Consider the following 22,827-nt stretch of genomic DNA (forward strand, 5'->3'; position numbering starts at 1 on the left):
ACACATCAGGAACTTGAAGCGCAGAAAGCTTTGATTTGAAATTATTATTTGTTACAGCTGCCACCTATTCTTGTAAACTCCCTTCTTTATAAGTACATATGTATGTACTTCCCCGCTTATACAAAAAATAGTAGCAAGGAACTCTCACACACACAGAATACTTCTTAAGAGCATATAATAATTTATTAATCGGATTCTGCTTCAGTATTAATTTGCAGCTGCTTGCGTTCAGTTGTTGTGGTCGCAACGCGTTTACTAGTCGTTGTGCCCTGGCCTCGTGTGTGTTCTTTGTTGCTTGGCACAAAACTAAACATCCTGACACTACCTGTCACCAAGGCTCTGCAATTATTAGCTTGAGATATTCAAAGTATAACCGTAGCGCTAAGGATGAGCAGTAAAGTAAATTTTACCTTTGATAACGTCTTGGGTGTCTACTATGCTGGTCAGGTTGTGTCCGGCACAGCTGAACTCATCACAGAACGCTCGAAGACCATACGCTGTAAGTGTGTAGTCCAAGACGTAATAACATTGGATTTGTGTCTGTGGATGACATGACGTCATGGAACCCTCCTCACATCCATTTCCATTGCGTATTCAGAACTCTCAGGGCTTGACGAGCATTCGCTTCATTAGTATTCGAGCCATCGTTGTTGTTATTGTTATTGCTATTATTGTTATTTCTTTTGTTATTGTGCCGGTGGCTAATGTTGTTATATATTCGAGTGTCGGCACTATGATATTGCTGGGAGAGTAAAACAAAACTAGTTTTTCTTTGAAATTTGTGGCTGCTGTTTATTATTGTTGTTACTGAATACGAGTAGTACCAGATATTTGTCGGTCTGCACTGAACTGCGGTTTGTAAACTACGATTTTATAATTTTACTACAACAATAAAAGTCAATTATAAAAAACTGCATAGAACATGATACAAATATTATTTGGTTAAGTTTATTTCCACAAGCTTTGCTAAACTCTGATCTAAATCAAAAAAAAAAATTTTTGGTAATGCCTTTATGTCCGTTTTCGAGTGATTGTATTAATATGACATGTGTTATACTTATCCGATTTTAACCATTAATGACCTCTGCAAAGTTATGAAAAAAACTGTAATGATGCTTTAAAGTTTAAACTGGTTTTTTAAGGGCCTAAAATAATGTGTGTATACACAACATAATCGTACATATTTATAAAAAGTCAGGGACAAGTCAAGTAAAATTGAATTAAACAAAATTTAACTGGACGGATTGACACGCTTGATCTATGGACAGACAGCCCACACAACATTGCAGCTTAATAATGCTACAAAGAAATTAAGTCAATTACTTTCATGCCCCTGTCACTGCCTCTTCCCCTCTAGCAATCTATATTACTGTGAACGGTTTTGTGGAGACGCGCTGGCAGGAAAGTGTAGAAAAGCCCGGAGCCGATGGCAAGCTGGGGAAAACACTGGAGACGCATACGGCCACAGAGATCTATTATAGTAACGATAAATATGTGTATGGTCAGAGTGGTGGATCGCAGCTTGAGTTGCCCAAGGGCAAGTACGTATTTCCCTTTCAGACCACCATACCACCGCAGGCTCCCACCTCTTTCAACGGGACTCACGGCCAGGTTAAACACGAAGTGACCCTTACCATAGATCGAGCCGTGCGTTACAATAATATATTTCAGCAATGCTTTACAGTTATACTGCCCAACGATTTGAATGTAAATCCGGAACTTGTGGTACGTCTTACATCAGATGTTAAATTTCTATAAATCTGTTAATTTATATCCAAATATTCTTTTAGCAACCATTGAAACGCATTGAGGAAAAAACCTTTTGGTGGGGCTCAATTTTTGGCGGCAAAAAGCCCATGGTTATGGATGTGAGTACTTCATACAGCGCCTATGTGCCAGGCCAGAAAGTACACTTTCACATTGTGCTGGACAATCAATCAGATGTACAGTGTCAGGATGTGAAAGTGCGTTTATTTAGGAACATCACCTATCGCGGCAAATCGAATGATCAGGAGCATCTTATGTCCACGGAAGCTCGGATAGCCGATAAGCACTGTGGCGAGGTGGACAAGCATAACAAGGCGCAGTTTGATGAATATCTACTGGTGCCGCCCACAGCTCCAACAACTCTGAGCGATCGCGATCCCGTTCGGATTAGCTACACACTGCGTTTCATTGCGAAAACCTCTCGTTTACATGGTGGTGGTGATCTGGTGATGGATTTTCCACTTGTCATAGGTACTGTTCCGCTGTTGGCCAGTGCTGATGACAAGGGACCCGGACAGAAAACCAAACCTAGCAGCACAAATGGAAGCCAGCGTATACTGTGTAAGTAGGGTAAACAAATCGAGATCGAGATCCGTGTTCGAATTTTTTTAAATCCTTTCTGCCTGCAGCTGAGCCCAACTTCCAGGAGGATGTGAGCAGTGAACATTTTGAGTCCAACACTTTTAAACCACGCTATCCGGTTTATCTGTTCGATGGGCAGCCAGGAATTGCTAATGGATCCGGCGCTGTCAAATCACCCGTCCCTAGTCTTTATCCAAAAGCAGCGGACACTCCACCAGCAGCTCCAGTCCAATATACTCCAAATCCTGTTTCGCCAGCAGGGAAACCTTCAGCCGCCGAAGCTCTAAAGGTGCCACCATATCCCGTACAAGCACCCGCAGCTCTGCCAGCGACTGGTAATAATTTTGAAGTGCTTGGCTTTAGCATTCCACCGGGCTATCAGCCCACGCCCAGTGCACCAGCTGATGCCACAGGTTCAATAGGATGGAAGTAGTTAATATATTGATCAAGATTTTTTGAATATATATTCGCGCGCACTCATTTAGTGGCAACGCCACGCAATTATATCGACAAATCGTTGGCAAACAAGTAGTGTTTCGTTTTCGTGGTATCTTTAGAAAAAATATCAAAATAAGATTTTTTATATTTTGCTTAAATACGCCACCCTATGGGTTTGATTTAATTGAACTAAATAACCTTCAATCAGGGATTTAGTTCGTTTAATTAAACATAATCCATACGAGTAGATAAGAACTCTTTCTTATTGGACTTTTATATGAAAAATTTAAATATTTTCGATTTTTTTTTACAAGTTTCATTGCTCTGAAAAAGAAAATGCAATTAAAAATAAAAACAAATCAGGTTCATCTGAGATGCGGATTAACAAATTTACAATAAATGTGTTAATATATAAAAATATACTTAAAATCTGATTAGAATATAAACAACTCGATGTATTGATGGTTATCAATGGCTACGATGTTACCGATGGTCAACTTATTTTGTCGATATTGTCGCTCATCACTGATAAAATCACAAATTTAAAACGCAAAAACCAATAATTTTAAGTAAAGTAAAAACTCAAAATTATATAAAATTAGGGAAAGCATTTTAATGAAGGTTTGAATTTGCAATTTGATGAAAATGGAAATTTTGCAGGGTGGCAACCTTTCGGTCGGGTGGCAGCCTTTCACACCAGTGCTGCGAAGTTTTTAGGAGGAACAATAGCTGTTTCTGTCTGGAAAGCATCTAAATGTTTTATTGTGGGCACTTTTGCACAGTTTACAAAAATAAATATTTGGAGCAAAACTTGGCTGAACACATATTTAAAATAGGCAGCTACTGGCAATTTTGAAATTTTTCTAGCAAACAAACTCTGAAAATAGCCAGATGCAGCTATAAAATAGCTAAGTTGGCAACAGTGACTCTGTTGGACATGCATGCACTTGACGTAACTTGGAGGCCAAGTTTTGTTTTCAATTTCAATCGTGAATAGCCGAAAATTGTTTCGAAACCGGTTTCTGTGAATAAAGTCTTTGGCAAACTGCAGCGGCATCAACACCACTGAGCCGAAACTAAAAGTTATTAAGCATACATATGAACGCGTTCGGTAAAAGAAAGTTTTGACGCAATAGTATTGCCGTTACTTGTAATTTGTAATGAAGAAGCGTCGTCGTCGAGCGACCGCTCAACTGAACAGTAAGCGCTGCACTCTGGCAGCGGACAGTCGACTTTGTTGTTGACATATGTACATATGTACAGTGAATATTTGTAATTTTTGTTGAGGTAAGTTATTCATTTGTTATGCATATCGAATGCATGTGCTTTATCTTTGCTTTGGTTTGGCAGCATCACCTTTAGCATCAGTGGAATACCAACGAAAAAAGTGAAATCGCTGATAAAGACAAGACTCCGTTGACTGAATGAATTTGTATAGCCTAGTCTATTTCGAGATATTGTCGACTACAACAACATCGGGAAGTGGAACTCGCTCCACTGGGCATGACACATGACACCATGTAAGTTTGGCCTACGATCTTCATTCATCTCATCAAACTTTTATTTCACACTTAATTTCGCCATAAATTGTTGCTGAAGACTACGGACTGCGGCAAAATTTAAGTCAGTCCGGGGCGCACCTTGAATAATTTTTCAGTAGAGTGACGACAAATTGTGAAGCTATTTTGTTTGTCTAACAGCAAAATTAATGCCGCTGTTTTGTTGTTGTTTTGTATGATTTACAGAAATGCCATTGAAGACGCAGCCGCAGCAATAAAAGTGAAATCAGCACGAATACCAACACACACACAAGCACAAGTACACAAAGTTATACTCAAGCAGAGGCATTAACATCGGTACAGACAGTTGAAAAGACAACAAGCGATATGACGCCAGCGGTAACAAGCACCACTGGCGCCGCCCCAGCGTCTGCCACGCCCACATCCACACCGGTCAGTCCACGTCGCACACACAGCACCAGGGAGCAACTGCAACAGATTGTGGCCGGCGGTATGTCGGCAGCGATAACGCGTTCCACCTGCCAACCCTTGGATGTGCTCAAGATACGCTTCCAGCTGCAGGTCGAGCCACTGGGAAGCAAAACTCAAAAGCTGACGCTGCAGCCAGCCGGACATATTGTCAGCAGTCCAGCGGTCTTGCAGTCCTCCAAATACACATCCATAAATCAGGCTGTGCGTACCATTTATCGCGAGGAGGGTCTACTGGCCTTCTGGAAGGGTCACAATCCCGCCCAGGTACTAAGCATTATGTACGGCATCTGTCAGTTCTGGACGTATGAACAACTAAGCCTGCTGGCTAAACAGACTCACTACCTCAAGGATCACACGCATCTATCGAATTTCATATGTGGCGCCGCAGCTGGCGCTGCTGCAGTAATCATTTCCACACCGCTGGATGTGATACGCACACGCCTCATTGCGCAGGATACCAGCAAAGGATATCGGTAGCTAATTGGCTAATTTATTTTGTATAGTCCTACTTTACTCCATCTTCCATTATTTTGCAGTAATGCAACACGCGCAGTCACAGCCATTGTGCGGCAGGAGGGACCCCGTGGAATGTACCGTGGATTATCCTCGGCTCTATTGCAGATTGCTCCGTTGATGGGCACCAACTTTATGGCATATCGCCTGTTCAGCGAATCGGCGTGCACGTTCTTCGAGGTGGAAGATCGCAGCAAGTTGCCAACATGGACGCTTTTGGTGCTTGGCGCCTCATCAGGAATGTTGTCCAAGACAATTGTGTATCCGTTTGATCTAATCAAGAAACGTCTACAAATTCAAGGATTTGAGCGAAATCGTCAGACCTTTGGACAAACCCTTCAATGCAACGGCGTTTGGGACTGTCTGCAGCAGACGGTGCGGCAGGAGGGAGTACGTGGTCTTTATAAAGGCGTTGCTCCCACGCTCCTCAAGTCCAGTCTGACGACGGCCTTGTATTTTAGCATTTATGATAAGCTCAAACAGGTGCGCTTCTAGTGCAAAGTGAATCCATTGTCTATATAGCACTTAAGTAGGGGAAAAGTTGACACCACAGAATCTATTTTTTATATGCAAATTTACAACGCAACAATTTAAATGATATTAAGGCTAGTTTATCTGTTAATTAGTTGTCGTTTCGAGTACGGGTTTGTTTTATATTAATTTGTATCTTATTCTATTAAGTTATTCATGTATATTTCAATATACAAATGTTTCCATCAATTCGCAGAGTATTCAAAAACGCATTTACGCATTTAGTTTAAATTTGCAGACGCTTTTAACAGCTTTTGGTATTTTTTTATTTAAAGCTGGTCTCACTGTTTTCGGAGCTTTCTTGTGAAATGGAATGCTTAAAAGCGTGAGTAATATCGTTGAATTATTTACTTTATTGAGATTCGTTTGTATATTGATTTGATCATATATCGTAGAAGAAATGGATCCACCATTGGTAATGGTTACATCGATAGATACCAATGGTACACCTTCTTTAATCTGGCTACCTCCAACGAGTTCAGCATCGACTAGTCCGAAAAGGTTTGCAGGTGTGCGGATTGTCGCTTTTCATTACTTTGATCACCATTACAAGAAGCTCAAGAAATGGACTGATTTAATTGAGAAATTGGCACTGGAATATGTTGGAAGGATCAAGTTTGAAGCTCATGATATAAAAACGGTTAAAACGTTTCACAGCTCTTTAAGTTCGGATGATTTTGGAAGCTTTCGTGCAGATGTTCCACCTCAGCTCTTTGGCGTGGACAGCGATGGATGCATTTATACGATGCACATGCTCTTCAGCTATAAATATATTAAGGATTTCTGTGAGAAACTTCTGAAGGGCAAAATGTTTGAAGCTGTTGTATTGAATCCAATTCAAGACATCGATTTCCCGCCACAAAATTATTATCAACTGCAAGCTCAAAATAACAAGGATCTGTTTGTAATGTTCTACGATCCGTCTACCTATTATTGGTTCCTACAAATAGGAAAGTTACGTAAGCTGGCTAAGCTATTGGCCAATGAAGATGTCAACGTGGTTATCGTAAATCGAGGTCATAATTATCTAGGTGTCGATTTCGACAAATGGTCCGAACTGAGCAGCTTTCATGGCGTCACAAAATATGCAACAAAACGATCGAATGGCTGGATATCAAATCAATCTGAACCGCATGATAGCACAAGGGGATACTTGCGATATATTGCTCAGCACAGAAATCCAGAACTACAAGATTACGACAGGAAGGGAGAACGCAGATATCCGGAGGAAGCTCTGGAAGACATCCAACACATATACGAAACCTGATAGACCTGATCTCTTAATATTAAGAACTTTTTTGTTAAGTTTTTTAAATGGGTATACAACAATTATAACAAAATTGAGGTATAAACTAAAATCCTCCGTCTGATCAAATAAAAGCTTTTTATACCAGTTATTTAAAAAATAAGTAAAAGGGTATATTGTGTTAGTTGGAATGCATGTAACAGGGAGAAGAAGGCATCTTCGACCCTATGAAGTATATATATTCTTGATCAGCATCAATAGCCGAGTCGATATAGCCATGTGTGTCTGTCCGTCTGTCCGTGCGCATGAACAAAAGGATCTCGAAGACTATAAGACAGTTTTTAAGATAAAACGTTTTTTATGATAATTAACTTTATATTAGTATTATCTGAATCGCATCAAAATCGGACAGTAGAACCGCAGATATGGCGAATAAAAGTTTTCAGAGCAAAACAAGTATTTTCTTTAAAGTACTTGTATATAAATTGAAGTAAGTAACGGATATCCATCCTATGGTCGGGATCTCGACTATAGCCTTTCCGACTAGTTTTTTGTTTTAAATTTGCAGTATGAACGTTCTTGCGCACTAATGGTGTAATTATTGAAGGTACTTCACCAAAGTGGCATTCGTTACCTTGGTGTGTTTCCCCATGGACCAGTTGGACGTCTGAGACTTACAATTTACTGCAAAATTTGAAAAGAAAGAAACAAGAATACATATATAAAAGTGTTTTTATTATTCTTATTTTGAAGTTGACAACAAAATCGATGTGATAATCATTAGCTGGCTTGGCATTGTTGATTTTTGATGATTTACAAGTAGCTCATGCTGTTGAATCCGTATCATCTTCATCATCTTCTTCCTTCTCGCTGTTCTCTGGCTCTGGCTCCGGCTCTGGTATGGGCTCTTTGCGTGGACGTCCGCGTCCGCGCTTTTCTCCGGGTGATTTCACTGATTTGGGCATCGGCTGCTCATCATTGTCCTCGTCTTCATCATTGTCGTTGTCTTCGTTAGCACTTGATACTGTAGCTGCCTTTGGAGGTCTGCCACGCCCCTTGGACTTAGGCGGGCGGCCGCGCTTTCTTGGGATTTTTGGAATGGTTTCAGTCGTATTGTCCACTTCTGGCTCTGCGTCCGTAGTCTTCGCTTTTGGCGGGCGTCCACGCTTTTTCGGCACAGCAATATCCTCCATTCTGGCAATATACACAAGTTTTCGCACAGTTATAAATAAGATTAATTGCTTCTTTTTTATTTTTTCCCAGTAGAAATTCTATTACGACTTTCAAATGGCAGACGCACTAAAAATCCCTCCAAAATGAAAATCGACTCGGCATCTATGTATTTGATTGATTCTCACTTATTTTGTTCTTCGTTGCAACGGTGTTGCAGAGCCTATCGATATACACACACTGTTACCGATTCTTACAGAAATCTAATTGAAAATGTAATTTGAAATACTTTGCTTACTCGACTATTTTTTTTCTTTTGTAATATGTTTTCTTTATTCAAAAGAATAAAAGGCAACAATCAATTCGTTCTGGTGCCGGCCGGCATATGTAATTAGATGTTATCGACGCTAGCGTTGCCAACGTATTGCAGCATTTTCCATATGTTATCGATAGGTGCAATAAAATGGCGCCAAATTACGAATGCCACATAAAAGTATATGGTTTATTACCAATAATAAATAAATTATTTGTCTTAAATTCTATGAACGTCGGGGAATTCGTAAAGTGCACCGGAGGAATTTTATCAGCACAGCTATTTTAATCGATTGCTTTCTATCGATATTATGTTGAGCAAAACAATTTCAACATGATAAAGTTGCAATCAAAATATAACAAGGATAAGCATGCTTTGTTGCTTAATCATAGACAATTAATTAACGAAGCATACAAAGCGGCAGTGGCTGATAATGAGACTTATCAATTAAAGTTGCAGTTGTTCAATTTTCAACAAAGGACAACGGAACAACAGCTGCAGCAGAAGCTAAAGAAAGGAAAACGTAAATTGGATGAGGCAGCCAATGATGACGAAGTGGACAACATTAAAGAGTACCTGGAGCTGTTGCCCAAGGCAACTGAGAACAATGCAAAGACAACATTGCCACGCCACTGGGAAGATGTGTACAAGCTGCCTCAGCTGCACGGCAGCAACATAAGCGGGAAATTTCAAAAGTTCCAAGTACCTGGAAGTAATTTCAACAGCACCAGCCGCACTTTTATTATACCACAGTCTGTGCGGTTTTACAATCACGATGTGGAACAGATGACTGCACTGCTACCGCAACTATTGTCTAACTATGATCTAATTATACTTGATCCGCCGTGGCGCAACAAGTATATCCGGCGGTTAAAGCGGAGCAAGCAGGAACTGGGATATGCCATGCTCGACAATGACAAGCTTGCACTGTTGCCGCTGCGCCAACTCACGCATGAACACACATTGGTGGCCATTTGGTGCACAAACTCAACTGCACACCAGCAGGCACTGGAAACGCAGCTGCTGCCAAGTTGGAGATTACGACTGCTCCATAAACTACGCTGGTACAAACTGAATACGGAACACCAACTAATTGGCAACTTGAATCCAGCTGATGCCACTCAAAAGCAGCCCTACGAGATGCTCTATATAGCGTGTCGTGCTGACAGCGATGTGACATATGCTTTGGGTGTGAAACAGACGGAGATGCTCCTCAGCGTTCCCAGCATTATACACTCGCATAAGCCGCCTTTGCTGGAATGGCTGCGTCAACACTTGCAACTCAGCGGAGATCAAGCGGAGCCCAACTGCCTGGAGCTCTTTGCCCGATATTTACAGCCTAACTTCACATCTATAGGCCTGGAGGTCTTAAAACTGATGGATGAGCGCCTCTACGACTGTATATTAACGAAAATATAGCAAAGGATATTTACATTCAATTTTTGTAATAAAAATTGCGGTCCCTGATGTAAATACATAAATAAAGAGTTTATAAGGTTTATTATCGTTTTTATTTGTGTACTGTTAATGAGAGCAAATGCAACAAAAATTTTGTATGTGAGGGTAGGCGAAATGTTAAACATTTGTAGTGTTGGGGGTGGTGTTGTGTGTGGTGTTTGGTTTTGTTGTTGTTTTGTGTGTTAAATTAAGTATTAAGATATTAAGCATTATTAATACACATGTATTTGATGTTGTTTGCCTATTCATGACCCTGAGCCATGGCTGCCGGGTTGGTAGGCTCGTTGCCACCACGCTTCTTTGAGCCGGAAACAATATCATCGATACGTAGAAGCAGAATGGCTGTCTCCACAGCAGTTTTGTAAGTTTGCAGCTTAACAGCCAGTGGCTCCCAGATGTTCTTGACATTCATGTCGACAATTTCGCCAGATTCGCCATCGATACCCCAGGCACAGACACCGGGACCAGTGTGGGAAGCGTGCTTGGCGCGCAGTGCAGTTAAGGCGCGAATGGTATTGGCACCACAGTTCTGGGCCAATGTGCGTGGAATGATCTCCAATGCATGGGCTACAGCAGTGTAAGGTCCTTTTACCTGTTTACGGGTGAGCAGCTGGGAAGCAGCCATCTCGACGGCGCCGCCGCCAGCGACAAGGCGCGGTTCAAGCACCAGATTACGAGCAACATGCAAAGCATCTTGGAGATTGCGCTCCGTTTCATTGAGTATGTCCTTGCTGGCGCCGCGCAGCAGAATGGTGCAGGCCTTGGGGTCCTTGCACTGTGTGACAAACGTGAAATATTCATCGCCAATTTTCTTGATCTCAAAGAGTCCGGCACCAGTGCCCACATCCTTTTCGGTAAGCTCCTCCGTGCGATTCACGATTGTTGCACCACAGGCACGCGCAATACGCAAGTTGTCCGTCTTGCGGAGTCGTCGAATAGCTGTGATACCTGCCTTGAGCAGATAGTGCTGTGCCAGATCAGAGACACCTTTCTCGGTGAACACCAGATCCGGTTTAACGGCAATTATATCTGCGCAAACTCGTTGCACAAACTCTTCTTCGATTTGCAGCATACGGGTAAAGTCCTGCTCGCCAATGATCTCCACATTTGTCTGGCTTTCACCCTTCTTATACTCCAGGGAGCAGTCCAACAGCACAATGCGAGGATTCTCAATGTAGCGACGCATTTTAGCATGTGTCACATCTTTGTTAATCATCACGCCCTTCAGCACGCAGGAATCTTCAATTGCGCCGCCGGGAATCTTCTCCACCTTAGCATAACTACATGGAAACAAATTGAGTATGATGCACACTTAAAATATTCATTCAGCACTTACCGCTTGATATCAACCTCCAAGCGACCATTCTCATTCAGTGTAACAGTCTCCACAGCATCCAAAGCGATTTTAACAGCCATATCCGACCACTTGCCAATGAATTTGGTGCCCACGCAGGCCTTGACCACATCAGCCATCTTGGCCTTATCCTTAACATCCAGCTGAACACTCAGATCGGACTGCAGGTAGTTGACAATGTCCTCGAGGGCCTCACGATAGGCACGGATGATAACGGTGGGATGGATTTGCTGTTGCAGGAATGGCTCGGCAGCGGCAAGCATTTCCCCAGCCAAGACAATGACAGAGGTGGTGCCATCGCCCACCTCTTCGTCCTGTGTGCGAGCAATCTCAATCATGCTCTTGGCCGCTGGATGCTGCACGGTAATTTCACGCAGTATCGCATTGCCATCATTGGTCATCACAATGCCGCCCATGGGATCCATTAACATTTTTAACATGGCCTGGGGGCCCAAGCATGTCCTTATCACATCGGCAATAGCCTGAAAGAGTCGTCATTAATACAAATCTTTAACAGATGGTCAAAAATTCACAACAAACGCAGACATGTGAGTCACAAGCGCTACACACACACACACAAAGTCTCACACGCACACTCATACCTTTCCGGCTTGAATATTCTCCAACTGCACTTTGCGGCCCGATTCTCTTTTTGTGTTTTGACCTAAGTGCACAGAATTAACTAGTAAATTGTTCAGGGTGTATTAAAAACATTGTACTTACTCAACACGAGGATTGGTTGCTGTCCACCAAACATGATTAAAGCGGTTTTTAATTAATTTCTATGTGAAAATAAAAGAACTCGTGCCTCGCGTTTTGCTGTTGCCGCTGTTCGATAGAGAATGATTGACGTTTATTTTTGAGGTTAGACACGATGACGCACGGTTCGAGAAGATTCGATAACATAAATTAAAATGATCTATTTTTTTAGATAGATAGCCTAATTATGACTTTAAAATTACCTTCGTAAATTGTAGATTAATTTAAAACAAAGTTTTTCAAGCTCAAAATATTTAAATAACGCGAAATCATTCGAAAGATATCGATAAGTAATTGGTAACTTTGCTCGGACTGGCAACGCCGGGACAACAGCTGTTGCGCTTTTTGTTTATAAACGTTTTCCAGCGGCATTTTACACAAACACTGCGTTATGGATGCCAAGAAGATATCCTTTGGCTTTAGCAAAGTTGCTAAGAAACCAAACATTTTGCCCATCAAAGCTCCAAAAGAAGAAAGCAAAGTGGAGCTCATAAAATGCCTCGAAGGCAAAGAAATCAAACTTGTCGCGTAAGTTTACTTTGTTTACAAATGCGCATATGTATATGTACATATAGAATAAAGAAATTCTATTTCCTTTCTTCGCAACTAGTGAGAAGCAAGAGATAGCACCGCTGGTCATACAGTTGGCAAGTAATCAGAAGACTTCAACGGCGCTAGCAAGTCTGATGAAAAGACGCGCTGTATTGCTTGGTGAAGATGACCCAGATCCCGAGGAGATAACAGCAGAGCCACAATCTATAGCTGAAGTCACATCCAATAACGACAGCACAAACCTGGAACTGCGTGCCGCACGTGAGCTGCTTGCAGCAGCACAGGATAACGGCAATGAAATTGTAGACGGTGAAAAGCTTGTATTACCAGCACTTAAAGCTGATGAACTGCCACTGGATGGTGCTAAGGAATCAACCATAGATGATTATGACTCCATTCCCATACAACAATTCGGTTTAGCAATGTTGCGCGGTATGGGCTGGGTAGATCCGCCGCCCGTGTCGAAGAAGAAGGGCACAGCTCCGGTGGACGATGCTCCATTCATGCGGCCCAAAGGCATGGGACTGGGTGCTGACAAGGCACTCAAGGCAAAGACCCTACTGGTGCAGCCGGAAAAAAATGAAGTGTTGGAGATTAAGAAACAAGCCTACGTACGGATCTTGGGTGGCAAGCAAAAGGATCAGTATGGACAAATTGAAGGTTTCGACGATCATGCTGGCCGTGTGATTGTCAAAATGGCCATCGGTGGCACAAAGGAGGCGTTCAATGAGTTTCTTTGCCAACCCGTATCGCGCAAGGAGTATTCCCAGTATGGAAAATGTATAAGTAAGCGACAATAAAATATATCCATGTTTAAACAAATTAACTATAATTGAAATTTCTTATAGATACGGCCAAGTACGAGCAGTTTAAGAAGCATGAAAATGAGCATGGTCAAATCATTATTAAACGCGAGAAGTCAGAGGAACGAAAAAGCACAAGGACAGAGCGTAGAGAAAGTCAACGGGAGGATGAACGTAAATCACACAGAACAAAGGATGAAGATCGCAAACCATATAAGAACGAGCAGCGCAGCATTAAGCTTGAGGAACGGCGACCTGAGAGCAGGAGTTATGCAGAGGAACGCAATTCTTACAAGCATGAGGAACGTAAACCGTACAAGACAGAAGATCGTCGTGACAATAGCAGCACAAGTCGTTATCATGATCGTAGACAAGAATCACGCAGCAACAGTTGTACTTCCAAATCAAGTAGCCGCCGACGACAACAAAGCACCTCTGACGAAGCGGATGACACGGGTGAATCAACAGAAAGTGATTCCGATTCAGCTTACGAGCGCAAGGATAAGAAAAAGTCGAAGAACCCCAGCAGAAGCAGCAGTAAATCGAAGAAAAAGTCGAAGAAATCAAAAAGTAAATCTCATCGCCATCGTCGGTCAAGCGGCTCTGAAGATTCCGATTGTAGTGCGGATGAACGCTCAAGACGTCGTCACCCAAGCAAGCATAAAAAGAAAACCAAAAAGAGTAAACACGCGCGCTCTCGCACCCGCTCCAGATCTCGGGAAGGGCGTGCCAGGTAGAACTAAGATAAAAAAAATTAGCATGCATCAGTTGTTGATTCATTTGAAAACTTTATTTAAATATGTATGTGTTATAAGTAGACGCCTAAGCTTGTATACTTATGCAGGATTATCATAAAATTTCAACTAACTCACAAATTAATCACAAAAATGTCTTTTCTTTGAGATTCTTAGGGCCCCATACAACATACACAATACAAACTTAAAGTTAGAAATGTGGTGACGTATAGGAATCCAAAATATCTTATGTTTAAGTCATGGCTTTACATTATTAGATGGATGATAATACTCTTAATATGCGCATAGTATACTTGGCTTTTATGATATTACTAAATATAATGTAATGTAATGTTTTGAAAATGGCAAGTATATATGACTTAGTTACGTGGTTTTTGGTCGAATGTAGGTGACTTATGAGTGTGTCTTTGTGCGTGTGTACGTGTGTGTATGTGTGTGTGCATACCAAGTTTTATTTAATAATGCATATTATAATCAAATAAATAATTAAAATCAATTTACTGTAGCTTCTTTTTGCCGTACTGAATTTTGTCATTGACTATTTTAGAAGCTTTCTGGATAATGGATTTGAATACATCCTTTTCATTTAATCCCGGCCACATGGCAACCAACACAGTGGCACAGTACATCAACAATAAATTGTTAATGATGGCACCAACCCAAGCCAGAGCCAATAGTCCAAGGCTTATGACAATCACAACCTAGTAAAAATATTCAAAATGTGAGTAGTGTAAATGTAACAATATATAAAGGGTATTTTCGGCACGAAGAAGATTTAATACGCTTGCAGAGATCTGTATTTAATTTTCGATATAGCAAGATTTGTGATGATATAAAAGATAGCCAACACATGAGACACAAGTTTGCATTGAAACAGACGGACAGAGGGACATGGCTATATTGACTCATATATCTATACATTATGGAGTCTGCCACGCCCTTTTAAGTGCGATACAGATTTTATGATATTCTACCCTCTGCAAGAGTATGAAAGCCTTACACAAATATAATACGCACCAATGTTGGTTTGCGCTCCTTGAACAGATAGTCATACCAGTCGGCGATACCGGACTTAATGCCGTACAATTGTCCACAGACTTCCTCAAACTTGGCCTCCTGTTCGCCATCCCATTTGCCACCGCTAGAGACCAAGCGCGATAGCACTGGAATAACAAAGTCCATGAAGAATGCCAGCAGTGCCAACAAAGAGAATAGCGTTATGAATGACAAATCCATGTACCAGAGCAACAGATACAAGATACTGATTGCTCCAAAAACAACACCGGCATAGTATTGCTTTTCCCAAGTTAGAACGCCATAGGCACCCACAATGGCATTGCGAAATGGTTCCAGGTCGTGCTTCAGCTTGATTTGGGCACGTTTCTGTAATTCAATGTTTGTGTTCTTTTCATGATGGCGGCATTTGTTGCGTGTGTAAATTATAAAATGCAATTGGAAATTGAGTCCTTGCTTACCTGGTCAACCTGAGAAGTTGTCATCTTTATTAGTCAGCCGCCTTCAAATATTCTTTCGATTGGGTATGTCGTTTACGAAGCAATACGCTACTTTTTAACGTTATTATTATTTTTTATTTTTTGAGAAAAATCAATTCGTTAGATTGAGCTTCCAGTAAGGATGTAAAAAGCATCGATAGCAACGATTGCCAACGAAAGCTATCGTCTTGACGTAGCAGTTTGGCCGAGCCGATTATACTCGATACTAGTGGTGAGCGATATTTAAATTCAATGATCCAGTGACTGCCACAATTGACAAGTACTTGAACAAATATCAAATTTTGTCAAAGGAAATTAAAATTATACAAGTAAGTTCAAATTATGTTCAAAATTAAAAAGTCATTGGTTTTCTGAAGGTATGATATTTAAAGCTGCGAAAAGTTATACTGTTACCTGCTATTTGGCCTTCCGTATTTGTAAGTGTGACAAGTAAGTTTAAAATACTTATCGACCGTACTTGATTGAAAATGACTTGAACAAAATTAACGCAAACAGAAACGTTTCGTTGTTTTTTTTTACAGAAAGCAACTTTTATTTTAAATAAAGCAAAATGAGCTGCCCAGGCTTTGGTGAAGTAAATATACCCTCGTCTCGCGCGTTTTGGGATGACTGCGAAGAGGATGAGTTTGACAGCATTGAACCGGCAGCAAAGTGAGTGTGAATTATTTTAATTTATAACAAGGTTTGGCTATTTGAATATATTAACAGGTTGCACCTCAAATTCAATGGTGGCGAAAATGAAGCACCCATTGCCAGTGAGCTTTTTGTGCTTGTCGAGGGACCGCATGCAACCGAATTTTGTAGCGGCTCGATGCTCCAAAATGCCAAACTTATCTGTGAAATACCGGCTAAAGCTTCGACTTTGCATTTAAATGGCTCTAGTGGACACTTGTTGGCCGCTCTAGAAGAGGATCTTACCAACAGTGGTGAAATTACAGAGTTGCTTATACCCTACGCTCAGCTGGCCAAACGGGTGTTAACAATCACACTGAAGCCAAAGGTCGACTATAAGAGCGAGGAGATCAACAGATACTGCGATGATATAGCCATTGTGCACAGCGTGGGTGGCAGTGGAGACGACAAGTCAGTAAGGGAATTAGAGGCGCCCAATTTCATAGCCGGAGTGGCAGCTGGCAGTAAGTTATATTGTAGCATTCACCAGATGAGACTTGATATATCTTCCTGTTTCCTTTCACAGTTGCGAGCTGGCGCAATCAAATGGAACTGCCTGTTAGTTCATATGTTATTTATGTGGATAGGTTGCCATTGGACGGAGTTGCTGCCCAGCCAGTGATCAAACTGTTGCAAAAAATGGGCGTGAAGTGCAGCGAACGCTATGTGCCGCCCACCAAGGACAGCTCCTACCTGTATATTTAAGCATTAATTAAAATAGACAGTAATATAGGTGGCTGATTATATTTTAATAAATTGGTGCGGTTGAAAACATATATTTCACTTATTTTAATACTTCAAATATACTCAAATTAAGATCCCTTCTGCGCTGCTCCATGTGCGCCTTGGCAATGGCTATGAATTGTGGCCGCGAGAGTAATGAATAAGCCGGAACCAGCAGCGAAGAGACCAACATGTGTAGCTCCTTATGTCCGCTGCTGAACAAATCGAGACCCAACTCCAAGGCTGTGCCAAAATCACATTCATCCACCGCAATGTTGGCCGCATTGGCAACCGGTTGTAACTTTTCGAGCACAGCCTGTTTGGCATTATCGCTGCCATCATTGAGATCCTTACGCTCAAATAGCGCCAGAATTTTCTTAAGCTCCGCATCACTAACAGTTAGCGGGCGGTAACCCTGCTGTGACTTCCGTTCATAGGGCACTACGATGCCAGCACGATGAAATGACTTGGCCATAACACGTTTGTTGCGCTCTTTTGTTAAATCATCAAGCTGCGCTAATCCCAAGGAATTATCACTGATGTACTGCTTTACAGCTTTCTTGGTAGCAGCCACTTGGGCCGCTGTGAATGGTGTGCCATGAAAATCATGCTCCAAATAGTAAAGGAACGCATCAAATACGTTGCCAGCGACAAATTGAAATTCACAATTCTGTGAGGAATCATTTCGTGCCAGTAGCAATCGCTCCTTATCCTGCGGCACATCCCGCCAGTAGCCATAGTGTACGCCAGTTCCTTTACGCACAAAAATGGTTTGAAACTCGGGTGGATCGTAATAGAAGCGCCAATGCCGCAGATAATCGCCAGGCTCACCGATCTTTGCTTTATGAAATTTACCAGCCAGAAACTCAAAGGGGCCAACCAATTGCAGTTGAAACACTGATTCAATGTGCTGAAGTGCGGCTTCTTTGGTCGTGTCCTTCTTCAGTGTGTTTATAAACTGCCAGAATTGATAGAAATCTGGTGGCATTTCAACTAGAAACTTATGCCTGATGAACTCATTGCTTTCACAGAGATTATCATACTCCTGTTGTACAGACAAACGAATGCGCTTTTCCAGTATTTCCATATAATTCTTGCCAGCTATATTGCCCATTGCCTCCTTGTGTAGTTGCGCCGTTTCCGACTCATAGTTGCCACAGTCCTTTTCTGCATCCATCATATCCTCAGTTTTATTGCTACTGCTGGTTTTTGGACTCTCTCCTACCTCTTCTTCCTTGTCAGTCGGCTTACGTTTTGGCGCCATTTTTGGCGTATCGGTTTCCTTGATTGGGTGATTGTATTTTTCTAGATGGGCCTCATTACGCTGATAGCATTTGTCCCAGTATTTACAGTCTTCCTTTGGCATATTTAAAAGATGCAATTAATCGGGTTTTCTTGTTGTCGGCAAATAGTTCACACTAAAAACAATAGTCAGCAGAGCTTTTTCTTCTTCTTGGTAACTGACAAACACCAACAAAAAACACGCAGGGTTGATAAGCTGCAGCATATATCGATGCTTTTTAAATTATCTGGACTACCAATGAGAAAAATACCCCCAGTTTACGCATTTTGGTCACACTTTCCACATGACTCGCATTTTAGCTTTTTTTGAACTGCGCGCGCAAATAGGAATCTGATAAAAATAATTCAGATATCTCGCTCGTCCCCTTAGTACATGTTTTAATGATGTTTGGTTTTAATTGTTGTAGTTCATTCAATGAATACAAAAGAATCAGTTTTATGTTGGTTAGTTAGTATTACAATAAATGTATGTATATGGGGGCAGGCGTTTCAAAAAGAAAACACAATAAAACTAAAATGCTACTAATCCTCGACAGCACACATAACTGAGTAGACGCACTCTTCCTTGTTGATCAAGTGACAGGTTTTGTTGACCAATGACATAAGCTGATTCACATCGGTTGCCCAATTGTTCAGTATATCGGATGCACTCTTCTTTGTAGTAAAGTAAATGATGCCAGCAGGTCGATCGATCTTGACACGTATTGTGTCGGTATTAGCCAACTTGGACAGATATTCCTCACAGCGATTTGTGGGCAAATTCAGGAGCTCACTCATGCGCGCCAAATGCAATCGTGAATAATACATCGCAATTATACGAATATTCTATTGAAATGTGATTAGTCGTTACAATTATAGTTTGAATTGAATTCTCACATTATGAACTTACATGCTCTATCAGACGATCTTTTAGCTCAGTGATGCATTTCTTTCCATGCTTGGTGCTATCCTTAAACATTTCGTTCTCGGCTAAAACCATGCCAAAGTCTGCATTAAAAGTATCGAAATTAATTAGCTCTTTTGACATAAACAGACGCAGTATTTCCCTAAAAATAGCAAGACACAATATTAATAAGCTCAATGACAAATCAGCTAATTAGGCATATTACTTATAGACAGGCACATCTTCCAGCTTTTTGTTCTTGGATAAATGCGCCATCATATCGCTCTGTTCGTTGTCATATGGAGCTAATACACAGTACAACACAGCGCAGACCAGCTTGTCTGTCAGTTCCTTTTTCTGTGCATCTGTCAGTTCGGTTTCGAGCTCAACAGCATTCGCGGTTTCCGACTTCTTATCATCTTCCTCCTTTACCTTCTTGTCCTCATTCTTTTTTTTTTCATCAGAGGTAGACGACTCCATGGGTACCGGGGCTTTTTTACGAGGTGGCTCGGCAATCGCCTGATAGTGACGAGATGTATTTAGGAACGATGTTTCCCGATTTAGCTGTATCATTAAATTGTAGAATTTTAGCTTGAGATCATGCTGAGCCGGATCATCAAAAAACTTAATGCTGATTTTCTTGGCAATGATCTGAGTAGACACATAGTCCTCCTTCAATAGACACAGGCGCATTTGCTCCAAAATGAGCTCAACCTTCTCACGCTTGTCCATGGAACCATAGGTCTCCACCTGTAGTTCTTCCATGACAGCCGCAGCGCCAGCGACATCGCCATCGGCTTCTTTAATGTCCGCCAAGATTTTCGTTAGACGGGCACGTTCAATTTCCACATAGATCTTGCCCTCGGTAACGGAACGCAGCGTATCGATCAGCTTCAGCTTGGTCTCCTTGTCGGGTGTCTTGTCTACATATGTGTAGCATTCCTGTATCATCTTAACCACCGCCTGCTTTAGCTGCGAACGACGACGCACCAGCAACGACACGTACTCGTTCAATGCATTCCAGTTGCCTGCCTCGAGACATATTTGGCAGATAGCCACAAGGACACGGGAGCAGGAGACCATGTCTGCGCCCAGACGGGTTTGTTTCTCCAACTGCAGCATCATTTCGATGGACTCGTGAAAGGCATCGGGATTCTTTTTGGCGAGTTCCTTGGCCAGTGGGATTTTCTCATTGCAGGCGGGTTCGTAATCCACCTCCATTTTGGTAATACGACCTCCATCAAACAAATATGTATCCATGATGAGCTGCAATGTGAAAATTTGCAGTTATTAAAGGATTTTTGTTGATGATGTTGTTGTTGTTGCTGTTCTTGAGTACTATGACAAGGCAACTTTTGCTGCATCGCTACTTACATTTTGTTACGTCGAACTCGAACGAAGCCTATTTATTAATATTTATAGAAGTAAATAAAACTTTTTGCCGCACTTTCCAGCGGTAGCTGTTTTAAAAATATACTTTTAATTCGGGCTGAAGCAAATAAATGCGGTGAATTTCGATTAAAACTCTGCAGAAATTTGCTTACAAATGATGTTAAGTTGGCTGCGCGTAATTTCAGTGTTGAGCAGTATTTGAAAAGCAATGCAGTTCAAAATTGAAATAAACATCAAAAATAGAGTGATTCAAATTTTTAGTATACAGATGAAAACGCAAAATATATATTCAGATTTTATACAATGACTACTAAATATAGAGATAAAATTTTAAAATTAAACAAAATGCGCAAACGTACGGTAAGTTGTGCAGCCCTAGTGTTGATTTTTTGTTATACTGTACAGCACTAGCGCTTCAGCCTTTGTTAAGCCGCGTAAAGTTTCGCAAAAATCACAATTAATAGCCAATTGTTTTATGAAAAACGTTTTTAAACTGTTTTTGTTACAAAAGACAGTGTCGTGCTATTTAATATTAACTCCTTTGTCAGTGTCGCAAGCGCTTGTTGTTTCAACGCTACAACTACGAACACATTTTACGCGCCAATTTGAGAGGCAGCCGAAAATCTAGCACCAAAATGGCACAAATTCAGGAATATCAAGACCTGGTTTTGGATGCACTAGAAACGGTGGAGTTCAAGCTGAGTAAGGAAAACATTAATAGTAGTTAACAGTGATAATTATCATGTGCTTGCTTGCAGTACGCGATAAGACGGACATCAACAATGACGCCTTGATATTTCACCCTGCGATGGCCCATCAGATATTTGGTGAGTCGGAAACCATTTTTGGCTATCAGGGATTACAAGTTCGCGTGCTGTACACGGCTGGACCGTTGCACATCTATCTGGGTATTGAGTATGAGAAGCGTGTAAATGAAATTTCCGGTGGGGAAATCAAAGCCGATGATGTTGTGGCTACCATTGCTCAAAGTCTGCCAGACGGCTGCTATTTCATCAATCTCGATGAGTTCCTGAAGACGCTGGATAAAGCCGACAAGTTCCAGCCATTTGGCGAGAAACTTAGCGAGTACACACAACGCGGAGATGATGGCAGCGAACGAGTTTTTGAAATCTATCAGTGCGACTACAAGATGTCTTCATTTTTGAAGTTCTTTGCACGCCTGCAAACGTTCATCTTGTGGTTTGTCGATGCTGCCTCTTACATAGACACCGATGATGCCCAGTGGTGTTATTTCATTTGGTAATTTCAATTTGGCTGCTCTATTTGTGTTCATTTTAACCTATAGTCTATTGCAGCTACGAGAAATATAAAAACAAGGATGGACAAGTTCAGTATGCCACTACTGGCTATACCACCGTCTATGAGTATTATGCGTATCCTCAAAACAAAAGGCCACGCATTAGTCAAATGCTTATACTGCCTCCATTCCAGAAGCTTGGCTTGGCTACACAGTTGGTGGAAACGATTTACAAGTTCTATCAGTCGCAAAATAATGTTGTGGATATTACCGTTGAGGATCCCTCTGAAGATTTCCAGCGTTTGCGGAACTTTGTAGATGCAAAATTGTGTATGGAACTGAAATGCTTTACACGCGACGAAATCTTCAAAGGCTTCAACAAGGAAATGGTGCGGGAAGCACGTGAAGCTTTGAAATTGAATCCACGTCAAGTGCGCAAGGTATACGAACTTCTGCGTCTATACTACACCAATGTGCATGATGAAAAGGAGTATAGAGCCTATCGCTTAGAAGTTAAAAAGCGACTTAATGCCGTTTACTATAAGCAGCTAAAGGATCTGCAAAAAATGGAACGCTACAAAATAGATACGGAAATGATGCGTGCTCGTTTGCCCAACATGAAACAACGCATGGAACAGCTTCAGGAGGAGTATGTCCTTATCGAGCAAGACTATAAAAATACAATTGATAAGCTGCGGGCTTAGACCTAACATACATAGTAAACAAATGCCATTTGGGTGTTGATTAATTTATTTACGTTTTTCGTTCTTCATATGTTGATTACAAAATACAATTTGTTGCTATAAGCCTACAGTAGGATTCTGTCGAATAAATATGTATTAAAAAGTACC

The 22,827-nt window shown here is 41.4% G+C and overlaps 12 protein-coding genes across 14 annotated transcripts; 7 read left to right on the plus strand and 5 right to left on the minus strand.

The window, feature by feature from the left end:
- Nucleotides 1-222: 222 nt before the first annotated feature.
- On the plus strand, nucleotides 223-3,034 carry LOC117792464 (arrestin domain-containing protein 1). The gene is made up of 4 exons (XM_034632622.1): nucleotides 223-499; nucleotides 1,358-1,725; nucleotides 1,791-2,328; nucleotides 2,397-3,034. Exons 1-4 carry the CDS (start codon nucleotides 388-390, stop codon nucleotides 2,780-2,782), a joined length of 1,404 nt encoding a protein of 467 aa, XP_034488513.1. The 5' UTR covers nucleotides 223-387; the 3' UTR covers nucleotides 2,783-3,034.
- Nucleotides 3,035-3,731: 697 nt separating this feature from the next.
- On the plus strand, nucleotides 3,732-22,571 carry LOC117792469 (mitochondrial thiamine pyrophosphate carrier). Its single transcript, XM_034632627.1, has 6 exons — nucleotides 3,732-4,074; nucleotides 4,138-4,307; nucleotides 4,533-5,251; nucleotides 5,315-5,980; nucleotides 21,400-21,404; nucleotides 22,562-22,571. Exons 3-4 carry the CDS (start codon nucleotides 4,674-4,676, stop codon nucleotides 5,784-5,786), a joined length of 1,050 nt encoding a protein of 349 aa, XP_034488518.1. The 5' UTR covers nucleotides 3,732-4,074; nucleotides 4,138-4,307; nucleotides 4,533-4,673; the 3' UTR covers nucleotides 5,787-5,980; nucleotides 21,400-21,404; nucleotides 22,562-22,571.
- On the plus strand, nucleotides 6,106-7,127 carry LOC117792470. The gene is made up of 2 exons (XM_034632628.1): nucleotides 6,106-6,147; nucleotides 6,218-7,127. Exon 2 carries the CDS (start codon nucleotides 6,223-6,225, stop codon nucleotides 7,087-7,089), a length of 867 nt encoding a protein of 288 aa, XP_034488519.1. The 5' UTR covers nucleotides 6,106-6,147; nucleotides 6,218-6,222; the 3' UTR covers nucleotides 7,090-7,127.
- LOC117792475 (chromosomal protein D1-like) lies at nucleotides 7,783-8,642 on the minus strand. The gene is made up of 2 exons (XM_034632637.1): nucleotides 8,537-8,642; nucleotides 7,783-8,262 (listed from the first exon to the last, which is right to left on the minus strand). Exon 2 carries the CDS (start codon nucleotides 8,259-8,261, stop codon nucleotides 7,893-7,895), a length of 369 nt encoding a protein of 122 aa, XP_034488528.1. The 5' UTR covers nucleotide 8,262; nucleotides 8,537-8,642; the 3' UTR covers nucleotides 7,783-7,892.
- On the plus strand, nucleotides 8,831-10,060 carry LOC117792468 (N(6)-adenine-specific methyltransferase METTL4). The gene has a single exon (XM_034632625.1). It carries the CDS (start codon nucleotides 8,885-8,887, stop codon nucleotides 9,968-9,970), a length of 1,086 nt encoding a protein of 361 aa, XP_034488516.1. The 5' UTR covers nucleotides 8,831-8,884; the 3' UTR covers nucleotides 9,971-10,060.
- On the minus strand, nucleotides 10,042-12,221 carry LOC117792460 (T-complex protein 1 subunit gamma). The gene is made up of 4 exons (XM_034632617.1): nucleotides 12,087-12,221; nucleotides 11,966-12,027; nucleotides 11,346-11,845; nucleotides 10,042-11,289 (listed from the first exon to the last, which is right to left on the minus strand). Exons 1-4 carry the CDS (start codon nucleotides 12,118-12,120, stop codon nucleotides 10,251-10,253), a joined length of 1,635 nt encoding a protein of 544 aa, XP_034488508.1. The 5' UTR covers nucleotides 12,121-12,221; the 3' UTR covers nucleotides 10,042-10,250.
- On the plus strand, nucleotides 12,469-14,353 carry LOC117792462 (G-patch domain and KOW motifs-containing protein). The gene is made up of 3 exons (XM_034632619.1): nucleotides 12,469-12,650; nucleotides 12,733-13,460; nucleotides 13,523-14,353. The coding sequence occupies exons 1-3, from the start codon at nucleotides 12,514-12,516 to the stop codon at nucleotides 14,212-14,214; spliced, it is 1,557 nt and encodes a 518-aa protein (XP_034488510.1). The 5' UTR covers nucleotides 12,469-12,513; the 3' UTR covers nucleotides 14,215-14,353.
- LOC117792473 (ARL-6-interacting protein 1 homolog) lies at nucleotides 14,256-15,996 on the minus strand. Of its 2 annotated transcripts, none has more exons than XM_034632634.1 (3): nucleotides 15,708-15,996; nucleotides 15,250-15,636; nucleotides 14,256-14,933 (listed from the first exon to the last, which is right to left on the minus strand). In XM_034632634.1, the coding sequence occupies exons 1-3, from the start codon at nucleotides 15,729-15,731 to the stop codon at nucleotides 14,730-14,732; spliced, it is 615 nt and encodes a 204-aa protein (XP_034488525.1). In that variant the 5' UTR covers nucleotides 15,732-15,996; the 3' UTR covers nucleotides 14,256-14,729. The 2 variants fall into 2 exon arrangements, with proteins under 2 accessions (XP_034488525.1, XP_034488527.1); XM_034632636.1 differs by having other exon boundaries at nucleotides 15,250-15,615; nucleotides 15,708-15,993.
- LOC117792471 lies at nucleotides 16,223-17,194 on the plus strand. Its single transcript, XM_034632629.1, has 3 exons — nucleotides 16,223-16,397; nucleotides 16,455-16,882; nucleotides 16,945-17,194. Exons 1-3 carry the CDS (start codon nucleotides 16,297-16,299, stop codon nucleotides 17,121-17,123), a joined length of 708 nt encoding a protein of 235 aa, XP_034488520.1. The 5' UTR covers nucleotides 16,223-16,296; the 3' UTR covers nucleotides 17,124-17,194.
- LOC117792466 (histone PARylation factor 1-like) lies at nucleotides 17,149-18,615 on the minus strand. Its single transcript, XM_034632623.1, has one exon. It carries the CDS (start codon nucleotides 18,505-18,507, stop codon nucleotides 17,203-17,205), a length of 1,305 nt encoding a protein of 434 aa, XP_034488514.1. The 5' UTR covers nucleotides 18,508-18,615; the 3' UTR covers nucleotides 17,149-17,202.
- Nucleotides 18,814-20,865, minus strand: LOC117792463 (26S proteasome non-ATPase regulatory subunit 12). 2 transcript variants are annotated; one of them, XM_034632620.1, is made up of 4 exons: nucleotides 20,701-20,865; nucleotides 19,553-20,592; nucleotides 19,333-19,489; nucleotides 18,966-19,268 (listed from the first exon to the last, which is right to left on the minus strand). In XM_034632620.1, exons 2-4 carry the CDS (start codon nucleotides 20,584-20,586, stop codon nucleotides 18,966-18,968), a joined length of 1,494 nt encoding a protein of 497 aa, XP_034488511.1. In that variant the 5' UTR covers nucleotides 20,587-20,592; nucleotides 20,701-20,865. The 2 variants fall into 2 exon arrangements, with proteins under 2 accessions (XP_034488512.1, XP_034488511.1); XM_034632621.1 differs by lacking the exon at nucleotides 20,701-20,865 and having other exon boundaries at nucleotides 18,814-19,268; nucleotides 19,553-20,586.
- LOC117792467 (histone acetyltransferase type B catalytic subunit) lies at nucleotides 21,139-22,825 on the plus strand. Its single transcript, XM_034632624.1, has 3 exons — nucleotides 21,139-21,420; nucleotides 21,477-21,978; nucleotides 22,035-22,825. Exons 1-3 carry the CDS (start codon nucleotides 21,354-21,356, stop codon nucleotides 22,678-22,680), a joined length of 1,215 nt encoding a protein of 404 aa, XP_034488515.1. The 5' UTR covers nucleotides 21,139-21,353; the 3' UTR covers nucleotides 22,681-22,825.
- Nucleotides 22,826-22,827: the final 2 nt, after the last annotated feature.

Source organism: Drosophila innubila (assembly GCF_004354385.1).
Source record: "Drosophila innubila isolate TH190305 chromosome 3R unlocalized genomic scaffold, UK_Dinn_1.0 2_E_3R, whole genome shotgun sequence".
NCBI lineage: Eukaryota > Metazoa > Arthropoda > Insecta > Diptera > Drosophilidae > Drosophila > Drosophila innubila.